We start from the raw sequence: 18,116 nt of genomic DNA, 5'->3' as shown, positions 1-18,116 counted from the left end.
GAGTGGGGGAGGGGCAGAGAGAGAGGAAGAGAGAGAATCTCAGGCAGGCTCCATGCTGTCAGTGCAGAGCTCATTGTAGGGGCTGGATCTCACGAACAGTGAGTTCATGACCTGAGCTGAAATCAAGAGTCAGAAGGTTAACCAGACTGGGAAATTAAAGGGAGACACGTAAATACTTGCATCCTGGGAAATAACAAAAGTTAAGATAGGTATTCCTCAAGCAAGAAGGGGTTGGTAGTAGCACACTTTCTGAGGAAGGGTTGGGGACAGGAATATAATTCCCCTTAGTAAATCACACCACTTGCCAAATAGGCCCCCAAACCAGCAGTTTGTGAAACTACAATCAAAATGGGTAAGTGAAAAAGCAACAAGGCTCCATAGTCACTTATCCTAGGGGCCAGGCAGACAGTGGGGGAATCATTGATAGGAGTGGGGAAACCAGTACTTATAAGCTGCTGATGTGACACTTGTGCTGATTTAATTGTGCATGAGCTCTTTAGAAGGGACATTAGTCATTATTATCCAATATTTTTGGATGGTCATACTTTCTGAACCAATAATTTAAGTCTTGGTTGTTTACCCTCTAAGTCTGTACAGTTTTACAAGTTTGAAATAAGTTTGTATAGTTATGCAGGCTTGTCTCTAATGCCCTCAAGTTAGACATAATTCCTGTGCCTCTCTATCTGCTTCTTTAAATACTATATTGGTGGGATGACTGGCTAGCTTAGTCAGTGGAACATGCGACTCTTCATCTTGGCATTGTGGGTTTGAGCCCCATGTTGGGTATGCAGATTGCTTAAAAATAGAAGCTTTTTAAAAAGCTTTAAGTTTATTTTTATTTATTTTGAGAGAGAGAAAGAGAGAGAGAGAGAGAGAGAGAGAGAGAGAGAGAGAGAGAACAAGCAGGGGAGGGGCAGAGACAAGGAGAGACAGAATCCCAAGCAGGAACCACACCATCAGTGCAGAACCCAATGTGGGGCTCGAACTCACGAACTATGAGATCCTGACCTGAGCCAAAATCAAGAGTCGGATGCTTAAGCAACTGTACCACCCAGGCACCCCTTAAAAATAGGAGCTTTTAAATACATACATGCATACATACTACATTGAACTTCCAGCCAAAGAAATGTTGTGGGAGTAGGTATGAGAAAGTATTTAGAAAGCATGGTAAGAAAATTCTCACTGAGGAGATGGGTTGCACTTTTGTCCCCCAATAGTGTTGCTTTGTATTAGCTAACTAACACACAATTACTTCTCCTCCCTTCCCTTAAAATTCAAAACCACAGGTTTTGAACTGAGCCTGGCTGGCTCAGTCAGTAGAGCATGTGACTCTTAATCTCAGAGTCATGAGTTCAAGCTCTAAGTTAGGCATGAAGCCTACTTAAAAAAAATAAAAAAGCAAAAAAGCAAAACCACAGAAAAGTAAAAAGAATTCTGTATGTCCTTACTGAGAATCAACTGTTGACATTTGTCACATTGGCTTTCTATATATACATAGAAAATGATAGTGTTTCATTTTTTTTTGGCAGGGGGCTGAAATATTTGTAAGTAAATTGTAGATATCAACACTTCACTTTACATATTTCAGCATGTTTCTCATGAGAAACAGCACTTTCCCTTATATAATAAAAATACTTGGGGTGCCTGGGTGGCTTAGTTGGTTAAGCATCAGACTCTTGATTTTGGCTCAGGTCATGATGTCAGGGTTTGTGAGATGGAGCCCCATGTTGGCTTCTGCACTGACAGTGTGGAGCCTTCTTAGTATTCTCTCACTCTCCCTTTCTGTCTGCCCCTCTCCCACTCACATTCTCTCTCTCTCTCTCTCTCTCTCTCTCTCAAAATCAATAAACATTAAAAAAAATTAAAAAATACTTGTCATGTTCTACAAGTTCTGTATTATAGAACATATATGCAAATATTACTTTACAACATAGTCCATATTAAAATGTCCCCACTGGGGAACCTGGCTGGCTCAGTCTGTAGAGCATGTGACTCTTGATCTCAACATTGTGAGTCTGAACCCCATGTTGGTGTAGACATTACTTAAAAATAAAATCATTTGTAATATTTTTTTAATGTTTATTTTTGAGAGAGAAAGACAGAGCATGAGTGGGGGAGGGGCAGAAAGAGAGGGAGACACAGAATCTGAAGCAGGCTCCAGGTTTTGAGCTGTCAGCACAGAGCTGGATGCAGGGCTTGAACCCATGAACCATGAGATCATGACCTGAGTTTAACTTACTGAGCCACCCAGGTGCACCTAAAAATAAAATCTTATAAGAAAAAACAGCCCCCATTGGTCGAAAATGTTCTGTCTCTGCCTTTGATTCAGGATTTGAATCATGCATTGCATTTCATTGTCTCTTTATTAATAAAAGTCTTCATTTTTGTTTATATGACATTGACAAACCAGTAGTCCATTTGTCCTATTGGTGAAGCTAATTCTGGTCTTTGTTGAGGTGGCATCTGTCCTCCAACTCTATATTGTAAAGGAACATTCTCTCCTGTCATTCCTTCCAGACCTTGTGAATATCCAGTTCCTTAATAGTTGAATATTTGATAGTTTTAGCCATGGATAATTATATAAATTGATTACATTGGTGGTTGCTAAAATCCTACAGTTGTTTAAGGGTTATTTATTTTGAGAAGGGGGGAGAGGCAGAGAGAGAGAGAAACCCAAGCAGGGTCCACACTGTCAGCACAGAGCCAGACTTGAACCCACCAACTGTGAGATCACAACCTGAGTCAAAACCAAGAGTCAGACACTCAACCAACTGAGCCACCCAGGCACCCCAAGAACCTAGTTTTTGACTGAATATGAGGAAGTCTGCCCTAAGAAATAGTCTTAATAGTAAGCTCATGGGCTTAGATGTTACCAGAACAAGGTCTTGGGAAAAGTCAGCTTCATCTCTGCATTTATGAAGCTACGAAACATTGAAATCACACTTTCATTGGGTGAATCCCATGTATGAACTACAAATGATGTGCTTTTTAAATGAATAAAACTATTTTTTTAAGTTTATTTATTTTGAGAGAGAGAGTGTGTGTGTGTGCACAAGTGGTGGGAGAGCAGAAAGACAGAGAGAATCCCAAGCGAGAATCCCCAATGCAGGACTCGAACTCACAAACCTGAGATCATAACCTGAGCCCAAGTTGGGTGCTTAACTGATTGAGCCACCCACCTGCCCCTAAACAAAAATATTTAGAACCAGAAGTCTGGACAGTGTGGAGGCTTCTTGGTATTCTCTCACTCTCCCTTTCTGTCTGCCCCTCTCCTACTCACATTCTGTCTCTCTCAAAATCAATAAACATTAAAAACATACAGTTTGGGCCAAAATGGCCAGGTGCGGCACACCTGAGCTCTGAAATCTGGATAGATTTAAAAGTTCCAGACTCATGGGCTTCAAGGAACGTGGACAGCAGGGGCAGTTTAGAGCCCCCATCACATTCCTTGAAGATAAATAATTTCTGAATCTCCTTTTCTCATTTGTTAAATGGCAGCAATTTAATTCCCAAGTCCCCATGAGTTGTAGGGGTCTCAGTGAAGACTCAGGGTTGGGCCCCGTTAGGTCCAGGGGAAATGGAACCCTCCTTTGGAACGTGGGAGGCAAGAACTTGATTTGGCAGTTACCCTGTGGTTCTCGCACCCTCAAACCTCAGTTTTCGACTTTTGGGGGTTCAGGCCCAACCGCTTGCTCCCAGGGGAAGAGCTGCCATCGCCCTCTCCCCCACACACTCCCCAGGCCAAGAGATTCTGGTGCGGAAGCAACGAGTCAACGGAAACCCTTATACCCTCTGAGGCAGCGGGGCCCACCGGTGCTGGGGAGAGAGTAAGGTGATGGAGGTGGTCACGTGCACGACCTAAGCGCTGGCGGGCCGGCGGAGCGATGTGAGTGGCCGCCTAGGGCCCCAGGCAGGGGGCGGGGCTTGTTGTAGGCGGGGCCTGTCCAGGTGCTCAACTTCCAGCCCGCGCCGTGGCCCTGGCTGACTGACTGTGTTAGGCCTAGGTTGGGTTGGAGTGTAATTGGTTTTGAAACCAGTGCAGATGGGGACGCTGCCGAAACGAAAAGATATTCCACCGTGGGTGAAAATTCCCGACGACTTGAAAGATCCTGAGGTGTTTCAGGTCCAGACACAACTCTTGGAAGCTATGTTTGGTGAGTGAGCCCAGCCCTGACCCAGGCGTCTCGGTCTCCGTGGTCCTGAGCGCTCATCTCCTTCCCCAAACAGGCGTAGGTGGATCTCGAATCCCGTACATCGAGCGAGTCAGCAAAGTCATGCTTGAGTTAAAGGTTCTGGAATCCTCGGGACTCGCCGAGGTCGTGGTTTATGGCTCTTACTTGTACAAGCTTAGGGCCAAATGGATGCTCCAGTCCATGGCCGAGTGGCACCGCCAGCGACAGGAACGAGGTGAGAGGTTTGGGGAAGCCTGGGTAGTTTTACTCCCTTTTCTGTAGCCCTTCTCAACTCTCCCTCTCTTCCACTGGCAACCACCACCCGCACATTAGGCACCACCCGGGCGGCCCCCAGTAATGCCGTCTCTTGGTCCTAGAGACCTTGGATTAAGACTACGAAGAGAGGCTGCCTGGGACTAGCCTCATAGGGGAAGATTATCTGAGACCTGACCCCCATTCTTCCCTTCCCTCCAACACTCCCCCTAGCTTCTTGGGGGATATTGGAATGGGCTCAGCGACCCCACATTCTGAGGACTCCCAAGAATTCCAGGTGCAGACCGCTGGGCTGGGAAGTCCCAGAAATAAACCTTTAAAGAGGCTGAGAACTGCCCAGGCTTTTACCCTCTCTCCTCATGAACATCTGTTGCTTTCTGGTGCAGGGATGCTCAAGCTGGAGGATGCCATGAAGGCCCTGCATCTAGGTCCTTGGATGAAGTGAAGCCAGTTAGCAACCAACGCACCTGGATGCAGGATTGAGAGTAGACTGTGGTCAGAGCTGGAATGATCTGGCCTGGTTTAAAGTCTGCTCCAGCTTGGCAAGGAAAAACCAACAGTTTGTGGTCTCTGGCTTTGCCTCGGAGTCCTAATGTGGCTACCATTGCCACCCTCCCCTCCCCTCCCAAGTTTGCTAATTAAGAATAAAATTTTGAATAAATAGCTCCTTGATGTTTCATTGAAGATATTGGGTAACATCACAGACAAGGTGGCCCTTGAGTTTAACCCTTAATTAAAACTTTCAAAGCTAGAAATGTACAAGAGCACACTTGGGGTAAAAAAAAAAAAAAAAAAAAAAAAAAAGGGAGGGTCTAGGAGTTGGGTTCTGAGATGCAGCTTTGACCAAAATTCAGTCAGTCTTAGGGGAAATGTGATATTGTCTGGAACTGACCTGGATTCTTTTTTTTTTTTTTTTTTTTTTTTTAATTTTTTTTTTTTTTCAACGTTTATTTATTTTTGGGACAGAGACAGAGCATGAACGGGGGAGGGGCAGAGAGAGAGAGGGAGACACAGAATCAGAAACAGGCTCCAGGCTCTGAGCCATCAGCCCAGAGCCTGACGCGGGGCTCGAACTCCCGGACCGCGAGATCGTGACCTGGTTGAAGTCGGACGCTTAACCGACTGGGCCACCCAGGCGCCCCTGACCTGGATTCTTTTAAAAATAACTATAATAGGTGAACATAACATGTATGAAATGAAAAGCAAATATTCTCAAACAAATATAGAAGTGCCAGTACCTTCTCAGTGTACTACTTTTATATACATGTAAACCAAATAGAAGACCACTAGCTGAGTTCTCTGCATTTAGTCTGCTGCAGAATGTTATTTCGGTTGGAATTTGAAGAAAAGGTTTACAATAGGTGGGACTCAATCCTGATGGTGGAGGGACAGTCAGACTGGGGACTACACTTTTCCCTACTAGAGATTAGCTTGGTAGTTCACAGATCAGAATGAATCCCACTTAGGGAGCTTTCTGGCCCTATGACCTTAGGTTGTTCAACTGCCTCAGTCTCTAATTTGGAGATAATAGCATCTGACTCCATATGAAGTTGTGAGGTTTAGCTGTTTATATATGTATGGTACTTATAACTGGCATCACATAGTAAGAAGTGTTGACTATTTCTTCGGGAGATTGACCAATAATTCGGAGAGAAAACTATCAATTAGATGTTTTCTGCAAGAGGCCAAGGTGGCATGTCCATCAGATAACTGCTCCCCACCCCCTTCACTATCACTAAATGAATGGCACCACCATTTTAGCCCAGTGGTTCTGGCCAAAAACTAAGAGCCATCGTTGACACCTCACATGAAATCCAGGAGCAAGCCCAATCATCTTTAACTTCAAAACAATAACCCAAATTGAAGCCCCTCCTGCACCTGCATTTTCTCCAGCCCTGCCGTCTCCACTCCCATCTTCCCTTGCCAGGACTCCTGGAAGAGACTCAAACAGGTTTCAATGGTTTCTCTTTTAGTTATCTCACGATCTGTTCTTCAGCCACTCTTAATTATTATTATTATTTTTTAACATTTATTTTTGAGAGACATTTATTTAGCCTGACCTGTAAGGCCCTGTGTAATCTAGTTTATTATCCTGTTGCTGCCTCTCAGGCAAACCATTTTGGTACCCCTTCAGGGCTTTTACCTTCTCTCTTGAGCCGGGAACATTTCTCACATTTTCAAATTGTTCTGATCCCTTCTCTCTGGTCCATGTTCATCTCTAGAGAGGTCCACTCCTTCACAGTCTCTACTTAACCTACTTTACTTTTCTTCATCGCATTTGTAAACCTTACTGACAGTGTTAGCTGCTCATTTTCCTCCTCTCTTCCACTATAGTGTAAACTCCAGCAAGACAGGGATTTTTTTTTTTTTTTTAAACAGGCAATATGTAGGATAGAATGTTTAAGGGTTATTTCAGAAGACGCTGATACAAGCTAGACTGCTTGGGTTTGAAAAATTATCAGCTACCTATTAGGTTTGGAGCCACGCGCATGTCGGCCTTTGTGCTTCAGTGTCCTGTTTGTAATATGAGGATAATAACTATCTCAATGTGTTGTAGTGAGGATTAAATAAGCCAAGACTATGTCCTAAGACTATGTCAAGTCTTAGAACAATGTCCCTTACAATGGGCATTCAATAAATACTTCTTGAATGTAGGAGGAAGGCTGCTCTTCATCCACTGCCACTGGAACTAGATTGCTCCCTTCCGGCCTCCAGCCCAATCCTTTAAGGTTCTCATTATTGAAGACTCAATGGGAGAAGCCATGGAAATCCTTTGTAAAGGGCCTTGTTTTTCTGTCTCCTGAAAGTGTGGAATGCTTGTCCTGTTTTTTGGGGTCTTTAGCACACCATACAGCTTTTGGGTAACTGGGAAAACAAAGATGCATTTTGGCACACTGTTGAAGTTCCTTTGGCGAGTAGAGCAGGAGACCAGGCATGTACCTCAATTGGCATTTTGACACCCTCCCTTACAGCCTTGAGAATTGTACCAATACTCTGGTCAGAAAGCAGCTCCTGCCCAAGATTTTGGGGGGGAAATCAGTCTCACCTTTCCCACACCCACAAGAAATGATTGTTAAAACAACTGTACCTCTGATTTTGAAGAACTAGACACAGATAAATGAATTTCCTCCTATTTGGAATGTCAGGAGGGGAAGCTGGCTTAGCTCCATGCGGTAAGAGGGCTTGATTATTTACAAAGGTTGGTCTGTCTTGCACATTTGTTCCTTGCAGGCAAGGAGATCTCATGGCCTGTCATGGCAGAATCATTGGTTGCCAGGACCAGAGGCAATACCAGGGCCCAAGACTCCATAGACTGGGGAGGGGCTCGTTTGGGATGAGGTGGGCTGTTGGCAGGTGCCATCTTAGTTTCCAGGGAAGAGATTGTTGGTGAATCGTGGTCACCTCATGGTGGTTCTCCATGGCTTTGGGCACATTTTAACGGAACAGCATTGGGCAGGATATTTTTGAAAACCTGTCAATGGTTGCAATGTAATGAGAACTATGGACTAAGGGGAGAGTACTGGTTGTAGTTATATTGGAATAAACAGCATTTTCTTAAGTAACAGTAATATTTAACACTTACTTGCAAATTTTTAATAGGTACCACACTCATGGATCAGAATCCCAAAATGATAGAAAAGTCTCCTTCCTATCATTTATAGGATTATAAAAATTATTATCCATTTATCTACCTATTTCTACTCTCCCAAAATAAAAAGCTGTCTATGCACTTGTAATGCCCGAAGTTCCGAAACCTCCCACAAAAGTCCACCAGAGTCGTGAGTCAAAGCCAAGCGGCAAGGGTCGTTTATTGCAGGTTCGAACCTGGTCCTCTGCGCACTCGTTGCCGGTGACGCAAGAGGCCTCGATCAGGGTTGGTACAGCGTTTTTATAGACAGAGACAAATAGCATAGGGGAGGTTTCAAATTATGAGGGGCCTGATTGGTTGATTTTAAAGTAAGGACATTTGTTGTTCTCTGATTGGGCGTCCTTTGTCTGTCCTTTGGCGGGAAGGCTTTGTCCGTTACTTGTGGCGGGAGGAAAAAGGGGGAAGGGGGAAGAGGGTAGGGTAGGTGGGGAATGTGCTAAGCAAGCAGGTTTACAGAAGCGAGAAATGCCGGTTAGTTTATGTACAATCACTCATTCCATTACCTATCAGACTACATTTAGGAAGGTTTACAACCCATTCTACTACACAGTGGGTTACATTCAGGAAGGGCTTCACAATGCTCGTAGCAAACAGCAAGCAAAACAGACTTCTCAGCAATTGTATTTCTTATCAAAGATCCATAATAAGCAGAAAAGAGAACCTAGCTTTAAACTAAGGCAGGGCTGTCATTTGGATTGTTCCTTTCACACTCTCCCAGAGTTGTTTTTTTTTTTTTTAATACAATTACAATTATAAATGTAGATTATTTTCCTCCTTCCTTATAGCTGGGCATTATTCCATTTAATTAGTTCTCTACCAAAGGATTTTTGGGTTGTTCCCAACCTTTGGCTTTTACATAGGTGTGGTGAATATTTGAAAGTCATTGTTTTGCCAGTTTGCAAGTAGTCTGTAGGCTACATTCTAGGGAAAATTGCTGGTCCAGAGAAGAAAAAGTATATATAATTTTGATAGATATTACCAAATCGCCTTCCACAGGGGTTAAGGTAATTTCACCCCCAGCAGTAATATTGCCTGTTTCTCTACAAGTTCATCCAGAGATGGTTGGCATACTCTTCTTTTGCTGATCTGTTAAAATGCATAGTCTTTCTGAGTTCTGTACTTCTTGCTTGAGTCTGCTCTGTAGACCAACAGTTGTGGTTCCCTCAAATTGTCCTTGGCTAGTGCACCCTTCAAACAATCAGTTTGCAATGAATGTGTGTGGAAATGTAAACTGGAGAGTTGGGAATCCAAATTCTGCAATGCAAATGAAACACACAAAACTGTCCTTGCCCTTATGTGGCATCTGGGTGGATCAGTCGGTTAAGCATCGGACTCTTGATTTCAGCTTTGGGCATGATCTCCTGGTTTGTGAGATACAGCCCCTTGTGGGATTCTGCGCTGACCTCCAGGGGCCTGCTTGGGATTCTCTCCTCTCTCAAAATAAATAAACATTAAAAACAACAACGACGACAACAAAAACTGTCCTTGCACTTAAAATCTACAAATTTCGTCCCGAGGGCAGTGCTTCCAAGGGTAGAAAACATCTTTAGGTTAATCTGGGTCAAAGTAGCAAAATCTGGAAATTTAAGAATATGCCATAGATTCCATGCACACCCTGGAATGAAGATGTTTTAGCCCTTAAAAACACACACACATACACAAAACTTTGAGAAAATTCATAAGAAAGGTTTTGGAATAACCTGAAGATAAAAAAAAAAAAAAACGGTTGTTTTGGGGGTGGCTACCTTTTTTTTTTCCCCCTTGAGTTTTAAGCTTTTGACCAGTTTTCCAAGGATAAGTGCATGATTATGAAAGGCAAAACAACTTTCATTGTAATGGAGATGAGGGGTCTGCCCTAGGGAAGGTCAGACTTTGGCACTGATGAGATTTGGAGAGGAGGAAAATCTAGGATTTAGTCAAGGAAAGCCTGGATTGCTTACAAAACAGAATTGATGAACAGGAACAAAATCCAATCTAGTGAAATCCTTTGGCCCAAAAGTGGTTAACAATAGCCAGTGCTGATTAAGGCCTTCTTGCCTGCCAGGAACTCCATCAAGATCTTGCATTTAGTGACTCACCTAATTCTCTCAATACTGTAATTTTACAGATTAGGAAAACCAAGGCTCATCAGTCACACCCCCTCCTCATGATTCATATATTCACATTTAAATATGTATATAAGTTTTGAAGATTACAAGAAACAATTTTACTCCTTGCATGGAGTGGGGGAAGGGGGAGATTCCTAGCAGGTGTAGGCATTCCTGGTTGGGACCCACAGGAGTGCCCAAAAAGATCTCCACTCCCTCTCACTGTGGGCTCCCCAGGAGGTGCAGCCAGGACTCCCAGGACCCAGGGCATCTCTGGGAGTGAGGCTGTCTGGCCATCAAGTCTTTGGAGGAGCTTCAGGGTGCTTGGGACTGACCTGGGTGGTGGTGGGGGGGGGGGGGGCGGTTAGGGAAGTTTCCCCAAGTAAGTCAGTCTGTGAGCCTGGCAGTGAGCCTGGCCAGGCATAAGGGACTGGAGCAAATGCGCCACCCAGTAGAGACCTTGGGAACCAACGCTTGGGCCGAGTGGCTGGGATTGAAGTAAAGCAGAGCAGACGGTGTTAAGGCTGGGAAGGGAGGAAGCAGGTCAGCCCAAGGCCTTGCAGACCATGCTAAGAGCAGGAGAAGTCATCCAGGGGTTTAAACTGATGGTGAGCTGTTGAAGAAGCTCTGGTTCCTCAGAACCACTCAAGTTCAGTTTCTGTCTCCCCTCCAGCTAGGATCTCAGTTTACATCCCGATTCCTCTCTAATCCCTCTGCCTTGCCTCCCCCCTGCTCCCATCAGTTTGTTTAATCTGGAAACTTTTGTTGAGTGTCTGCTTTGCCACCTGCTCAGGAAGCTTGCTCTAGGGAGAAAACAAAAATGAAGATGTGGCCAGGGAGCATTTTCAGGATTTTGGGGAATATTTTCAGAAAGCAAGCATCTGGAACGTGATTTACAGGAACTAAATCTGAAACATTAAATTGTATGGTTAACTAATGAGGAAGAAGAGGTTTATCTGTTTGGCATGTAGAATTTGGGAATTAGATTTTGTTCAAAGAGAGATGGCTGTACCAGGTCCATGTTGTAATCTCTGCAATAGCAGTTCTGGAAACACTAGGTTATCCTAACCTGACTTCAGCCATCAAAATCTGGACCTAATTTCATGCGGTTTGTTTTTATTTCTTTTTCATTAAAAAAAAAAGTTTAAGTTTGAGAGAGGAGGGAGGGAGAGAGTGCCAGCATAAGCAGAGGAGGGGCAGAGAGAGAATCCCAAGAAGGCTCTGCACTGTCAGTACAGAGCCCGATGGGGCTTGAACTCACGAACTGTAAGATCATGACCTGAGCCAAAATCAAGAGTCAGACACTTAACTGACTGAGCCACCTAGGTGCCCCTGTTTTTCTTTCTAACTTTAGCAGAAAGCATGGTTATTGTTGTTGCACAGGGGATGTCTAAGATTTAATTTTATTAAGCTGCCAAATTAAATAGTGTTCAGCTATATTGTTGAAAAAGAAAAATAAAATGTCCAACCTTCAAGGACTGCTAGCATGAACTTCTGCCACAGGTGTGGGACTTTAATGAGGGACAGGTAAGGCAAAGAAACTAGGGTGGAATGAATCAGGGCTTTGGGTATGAAGAAAGGAACTAAAAGGGAGAACAGATAGACAATTCCTCTCTTATTTATTTTTATTTTTTTTGTTTATTTTTGAGAGAGAGAAAGTGAGAGGGAGAGGGACAGAGAGACAAGGAGACACAGAATTTGAAGCAGGCTCCAGGCTCTGAGCTGTCAGCACAGAGCCCAATGTGGGGCTTGAACCCATGAACTGTGAGATTATGACCTGAGCTGAAGTCAGACGTTTAACCGACTGAGCCACCCAGGTGCCCCATTTTTTTTTGTTTTGTTTTTGTTTCTTTAATTTTTAAATGTGTATTTGTTTTTGAGAGAGAGAGAGCGAGCGACCAGGGGAGGGACATAGAGAGGGGAGACACTACCCACCCAGAGATAGCATCAGATTCCACAAGTTAAGGGTTCAGTCCCACAAGACTGCCTCCCTCCATCACCACCACTTCAGATGCCAGTCATGAACCTGGGTTATTACCTGTGTTTCTGAACAATGGGCTACATATTGGAGCTTCCAATGCCCCCTTCCTTGGGGGCTTCAGACACCAGGTGCAAGTCCAGCTTATTACCTGTACTTCTGAACAAATGGCTATAAATTAGAGGTTTCCATGACCCTCACCCCACCTTGGGTTTGTTAGGGTGGCTCACAGAACTCTGGGAGCCAATTTACTCACTAGACTGACAGTTTATTATGAAAGGATAACACAGAACAGCTGGATGAAAGAGATGGGCAAAGGGCAAGGAGCTTCCATGCTTTTCCAAATGTACCACTCTTTCCAAATCTCCACCTATTCCCTAACTTGGAAGCTCTCCGAACCCTCTCCTTTTGGATTTTTAATGGAGGCTTCATTACACAGACATGATTGATTAAGTCGTTGGCCATTGGTGATCAATTCAATTTCCTGCCCCCTATCCCCTGGAGGTCTAAGGGCTGGATTGAAAGTTTCAACCCTCTGATCAGTGGTTGGTTATCCTGGTCCAAAAGTCACCTCATTAACATAGAAAAAGACACCTCGATGGCTCTGCCTCAGGAAATTCCAAGGGTTTGATTTGCTGTGAGCCAAAACTAAGGAGTCAAATAGCCAGTCAGAGGAGGATTCACCCTTGATGGGATCCTGTAGTCAAAGGGCCCTCGCTGGAGGGATCTCTGAGGAACCCACCAGAGGATTGCATAGAGTCTGGAATGGAGTTCCATGGAGTTCTGTTGAGCAGCATTTTCAAGATGACTCAAGGTGGCTTTTTTCTCTAGGTCCACAGGACATAGGCACTTTTGCCCCACTGGCAAGGAAACACCTTTGCATTTCACACTAGTCCTCTCTCCATGTTTTGCCATCTGGACAATTGGTTGGCCCTTTGCCTTTAGACTTTTGCAGATCTGAAACTCACCCACCCACCAGTCTCTGTGTTCCATCAAGTATAGAGGACACAGAAAATTTCTTGGCGGTTCTCCTGAAGACCCCTCTCTTGGCTTGGGAAGGGGTTGGGGAAAGATCCCTAGATTTCTCCCATGGTGTGGACACAAGTCTTTAAAGAACTCATTTAAGGGGCGCCTGGGTGGCGCAGTCGGTTAAGCGTCCGACTTCAGCCAGGTCATGATCTCGCGGTCCGTGAGTTCGAGCCCCGCGTCAGGCTCTGGGCTGATGGCTCAGAGCCTGGAGCCTGTTTCCGATTCTGTGTCTCCCTGTCTCTCTGCCCCTCCCCCGTTCATGCTCTGTCTCTCTCTGTCCCAAAAATAAATAAACGTTGAAAAAAAAAAAATTTAAAAAAAAAAGAACTCATTTAAATCTTAGCCTTCTTTATATATAGCCTGGAATTGGGTGATGGGCTAATGTTGGTGGAATTGGATTTTTGCCAAGCAGTCTGCTTTACAAGCCCTCTATAGGTGTTATAACTTCCTCTTGTTGAATGTGAGAGTACTTGATATATATTTTTCTCAGCTTTGGGGCCTCAGACAAAACTACAAAGATTAGGAGTCCTATTTTAACATCTTATTACGGGCTTTGGTGGGAAAATTTGTTATTTGGTATTGGTATTTTGTATACAGAGGAATATCGGCTATTGTTTATATCTGAGTTAGTCCTCAATTTACTATTATAAATCATTAATGTTTCTTGCCAGGATTTGGTATGAGAATTATTATTTTGTTTTTTAAACTGTATTTATTTTTTTTGAAAGAGAGGGGAGGGGGGACAGAAAATCCCAAACAGGCCCCACACTTAAAGCGCAGAGCCTGATGTGGGGCTCAAACTCATGAACTATGAGATTATGACCTGAGCCAAAGGCAGATACTTAACTGACTGAGCCACCCAGGTGCCCCTGAAAAGTTATTTTAAAAAGGTTAGCTTTTTAATAAATATATAGGAGTATCCAGTTGTGGTTTGTTTGTTTTGTTTTTGAAAAATTTTAACAAGTATGACACAGAATAAATGGCATGCTAAAAGTGTACATTTTGATGAGTTTTGACATATTTGTATATACCAGTGAAACCATCACCATTATTAAGATAACGAACATCTCCCAAATCCCCAAGTTTTCTCTTGCTCCTTTATAATTCCTCTCTCCTGTCCCTCTCTTGCCTTGAACTGACTTAGAGGGGACACATTCAGTCTTTCACCATTAAATATGATGTTAGATGGAGGTTTTTGTAGATGCTTTTCATCAACTTGCTTAGGAAAAACTCCTCCTGTGTGTCTCCTGTCCTCTCAGTACTCTACTACAACTATTTCACTTCTGCCACTTCTGGTTATGAAAGGTGTGTAGGCTTTCCCACACCAAGCACTTCTGCAACCCCAGCCGGGTGTCCTACAGTTAAACTAAATTCTTATTTTATTTTATTTTAATTCATTTATTTTTTAATTTACATCCAAGTTCATTAACATATAGTGCAATAATGATTTCAGGAGTAGATTCCAGTGATTCATCCCCTTTGTATAACAGCAAGTTTCTTCCTTAGTGCCCCTTACCCATTTAGCTCATCCCCCCACCCATAGCCCCTTCTATGAACCTGTTTGTTCTCTGTATTTAAGATTCTCTTATGTTTTGTCCCCCTTCCCCTTTTTTATATTATTTTTGCTTCCCTTCCCTTATGTTCATGTTTTGTATCTTAAATTCCATGTATGAGTGAAGTCATATGATATTTGTCTTTCTCTAATTTCATTTAGCATAATACACTCTAGTTCCATCCACATTGTTGCAAATGGCAGGATTTCTTTCTTTTTGATTGCCGAGTAATACTCCAATGTGTATACATACCACATCTTCTATATCCATTCATCTGTTGATGGACATTTGGGCTCTTTTCACACTTTGGCTATTGATTATTTTTTATTTTAATGTTTATTTTTGAGAGAGAGAGCACGAGCATGAGTAGGAGAGGGGCAGAGAGACAAGGAGACAGAGTATCAAAAAGCAGGCTTCCAGGTATCAGCACAGAGCCCCAACTGAGCCACCCAGGCACCCATTAAACTAAATTCTGACACTATCGACCTAAAGATAGCATCAGATCCCACAGGTTAAGGGTTCAGTCTACACAAGACTGCTTCCCCTCCCCCATGCCAGTTGAACCCTGCTTTCTGACCAACTAGCTATAAATTGGAGGTTTCTATTGCCCTCTCCCCAGGCTCATTCAATATATTTGCTAGAGCAGCTCAGGAATTCAGGAAAATATTTAGTAGATTACAGGCTTATTATAAAACATATAATTAGCAACAGCCAGATGAACAGATTCATAGGGCAAGGTATGGGGAAATGATACAGAGTTTCCATGCCTCCTCCCTGAATGTCCACATGTTTACACTCTTGGAAGCTCTCCAAACCCTGTCTTTTTGTTTTTTTAAGGAGGCTACTTTACAAAGACATGATTGATTAAGTCCCTGGCCATGGGTAATTGATTCAACCTCCAGCCCCTCTCCTTTCCCCCAGAGGTCAGTGGGGTGGGACTGAATGTTTCAACCCTCTACATACCCTCTAAACTTAAGCAGTGATGGGATCCAAAAGTCACCTCATTAACATGACAAAAGGCACCCTTACCACTCTCCTCACTTAGGAAATTTTAAGGGTTTTAGGAGCTCTCTGGACCAAAAAGGGGATGGAGGCCAAATGTATACATTTTATTGTAAATCAAATATCACTCAGGTTAAGGCAGTTCTCTTCTCCACCTACTGGAGTGTTTGGGTTTGTTTTGTTTAAGTCTTGAATGGGTGTTGAATTTTATCAAATGCTTTTTCTGCATCAACTGGTATGATCTCGTGGTTTTTCTTCTTTAGTCTGGGAACGTGGTGGATAACATTGATTTTTTTTTTTTTAAGTGAATTCTTTCCCCAACAAGGGGCTTGAAGTCATGACCCCAAGATCAAGAGTCACATGTTCTACTGACTGAGCCAGACAGGTGCCCCGCTTTTTTCAGACAGTAAAAAACCCTTTATTTTATTTTATTTTATTTTATTTTATTTTATTTTATTTTATTTTATTTTTCAGACAGTAAAAAACCCTTTATTTTATTTTATTTTATTTATTTTATTTTTATGTTTACTTATTTTCAGAGAGAGTGAGCACGTGCACACGAGTGTGTTAGGGGCAGAGAGAGAGAAAGAGAGAATTCCCACTAACAACTCAAAGCCCACAGGGCTCAATCAAAAGAACCATGAAATCATGGCCTGAGCCGAAAACAAGAGTTAGACATTTAACTGACTGAGCCACCCAGACTCCCTGAAAACACTTTATTTTAATGGGCTGATTATCTCTTAACTAAAATTTTAAATTTAGAAAAGAGAGATATTACCATGCTCTGTGAAATTAGGAAAGTGTCAAAAATCACACACATTCTTTCTTTCTCACATACATTCTCTTTAATAGGTAAGCTTAACATTAGTGACAAATTTTAATAGAGTAGAAAGCCTTCATTATATTTGTCTGTATTTAAAGTTATCTAGGGGCGCCTGGGTGGCTCAGTCAATTAAGTGTCTGACTCCTGATTTCGGCTCAAGTCATGATCTCATGGTTCATGAGTTCTAGCCCTGCTTCAGGCTCTGCAGAGCCTGCTTGGAATTCTCTCTCCCTCTCTCTGCCCCTACCCTGCTCATGCTCTCTCTCTCAAAATAAATAAAACTTAAAAAAAAAAAAAGTTATCTATCTTTTGAAAAGAGAAGTTCCAAGGCTAATGTGCACTGAGGTTGTCAACGTGAAAAGTGTTTTGTCTTGACTCCTGGCACTAATATTAGCAATAAAGAATTAGAGATTGATGTCCAAAGTGAAAGCAACAGTTTTATTAAAGCAACAGTACACTCTCTAAGAGACAGCAGGCAGGTTCCTCGGGATACAACTGCCCTTAGAATTTTATTTGTTGGGTCTTCCTGGGCTGGAAGGAGCCGAGATGTACACTGGGGTGGTCTCTCATGGAGGCTGCTTTCAATCATTTGTGGGACTCATACTACAGATGGGTACAGGGAGTTTTTGACCCTGCAAGGTTTGTACCAGACCATCATGGCAGTCTTTCTCACTGGGGTGGGGGAGAGTTTTAACCACAAGGCAAATGCATTATAATGAATGTAGGGCTTACCCTGGGGCAGAGATGGAAGAGGAGAGCACTTGCTCTGCACCTGTGACTCTTGGTCTGTTAGTCCCAAGGTTTTGGAAACTGCAAAGTCGGGATTTTGTGGATCTCCCCACCCTTACCTTCTAATCTGGGACCTATTTGTCATCATCCTTGCCTCCTGTTCAAGTCTCTATCATTCCCCCCCTCAAGGAGTTGGGACTCTGCCTCCTGCATTCCTTCCACTGCTCATATCTAACTTCTACCTAACAAAGTTAAGAAATTTAAGAAATTAGATCAACCGTTTATTCAAATTGTTTAACCTGGTGGTTATAGCTCGTTAAGTTAAAGTTATATATTGGTTTGAGAGTGATTGGTGGTGATAAAAATTATCCAAAATAATGAGTAATGAATTATTTTGGCTTTAAAAGGATACCATACTCCTAAAAATTTCAATTTTTATCTTTTAGTAATTGGGCAAATTTATTTATTTATTTATTTATTTATTTATTTATTTATTTAAGTAATCTCTGTTAGGATGTCCTTGGAACCACAGTAGAGGGGATGGCCATCTTGCCAGAGCAACCCAATGAAAAGCCCCTAGTAGCGTGCCAGAACGAATTGGGGTCAACCAATCACCGAGCGACAGCACGACCTGATGCGAAAAAGGCCCACCCGGACCTAAACCCAGAACCGCTGCAGCTTAAAAACTCCACCCCACCACACCTGGTTGCGACTTCCTTGACTTGTCTCTCTCTCTCCCTGAGTCACGGAACCTCGCCTGAGACCTTAGTTCCCAAATAAAGCCTTTGCTAAAATTTTTTAGCCTCTGACTCCTATCTTTA

General features: G+C 43.0%; 1 protein-coding gene across 1 annotated transcript; it reads left to right on the top strand.

Annotated features, from left to right (window-relative positions):
• Positions 1 to 3,991: 3,991 nt before the first annotated feature.
• On the top strand, positions 3,992 to 5,108 carry DPPA5 (developmental pluripotency associated 5). Its single transcript, XM_025926090.2, has 3 exons — positions 3,992 to 4,154; positions 4,228 to 4,407; positions 4,832 to 5,108. Exons 1-3 carry the CDS (start codon positions 4,043 to 4,045, stop codon positions 4,888 to 4,890), a joined length of 351 nt encoding a protein of 116 aa, XP_025781875.1. The 5' UTR covers positions 3,992 to 4,042; the 3' UTR covers positions 4,891 to 5,108.
• The last annotated feature ends 13,008 nt before the right edge of the window (positions 5,109 to 18,116 follow it).

This window comes from Puma concolor, chromosome B2 (genome assembly GCF_028749965.1).
Source record: "Puma concolor isolate L17-30 chromosome B2, mPumCon1.1.hap2, whole genome shotgun sequence".
Classification (NCBI taxonomy): Eukaryota; Metazoa; Chordata; class Mammalia; order Carnivora; family Felidae; genus Puma; species Puma concolor.
The sequence above is the reverse complement of the archived record's forward strand: the minus strand, read 5'-3'. Positions and strand labels throughout refer to the sequence as shown.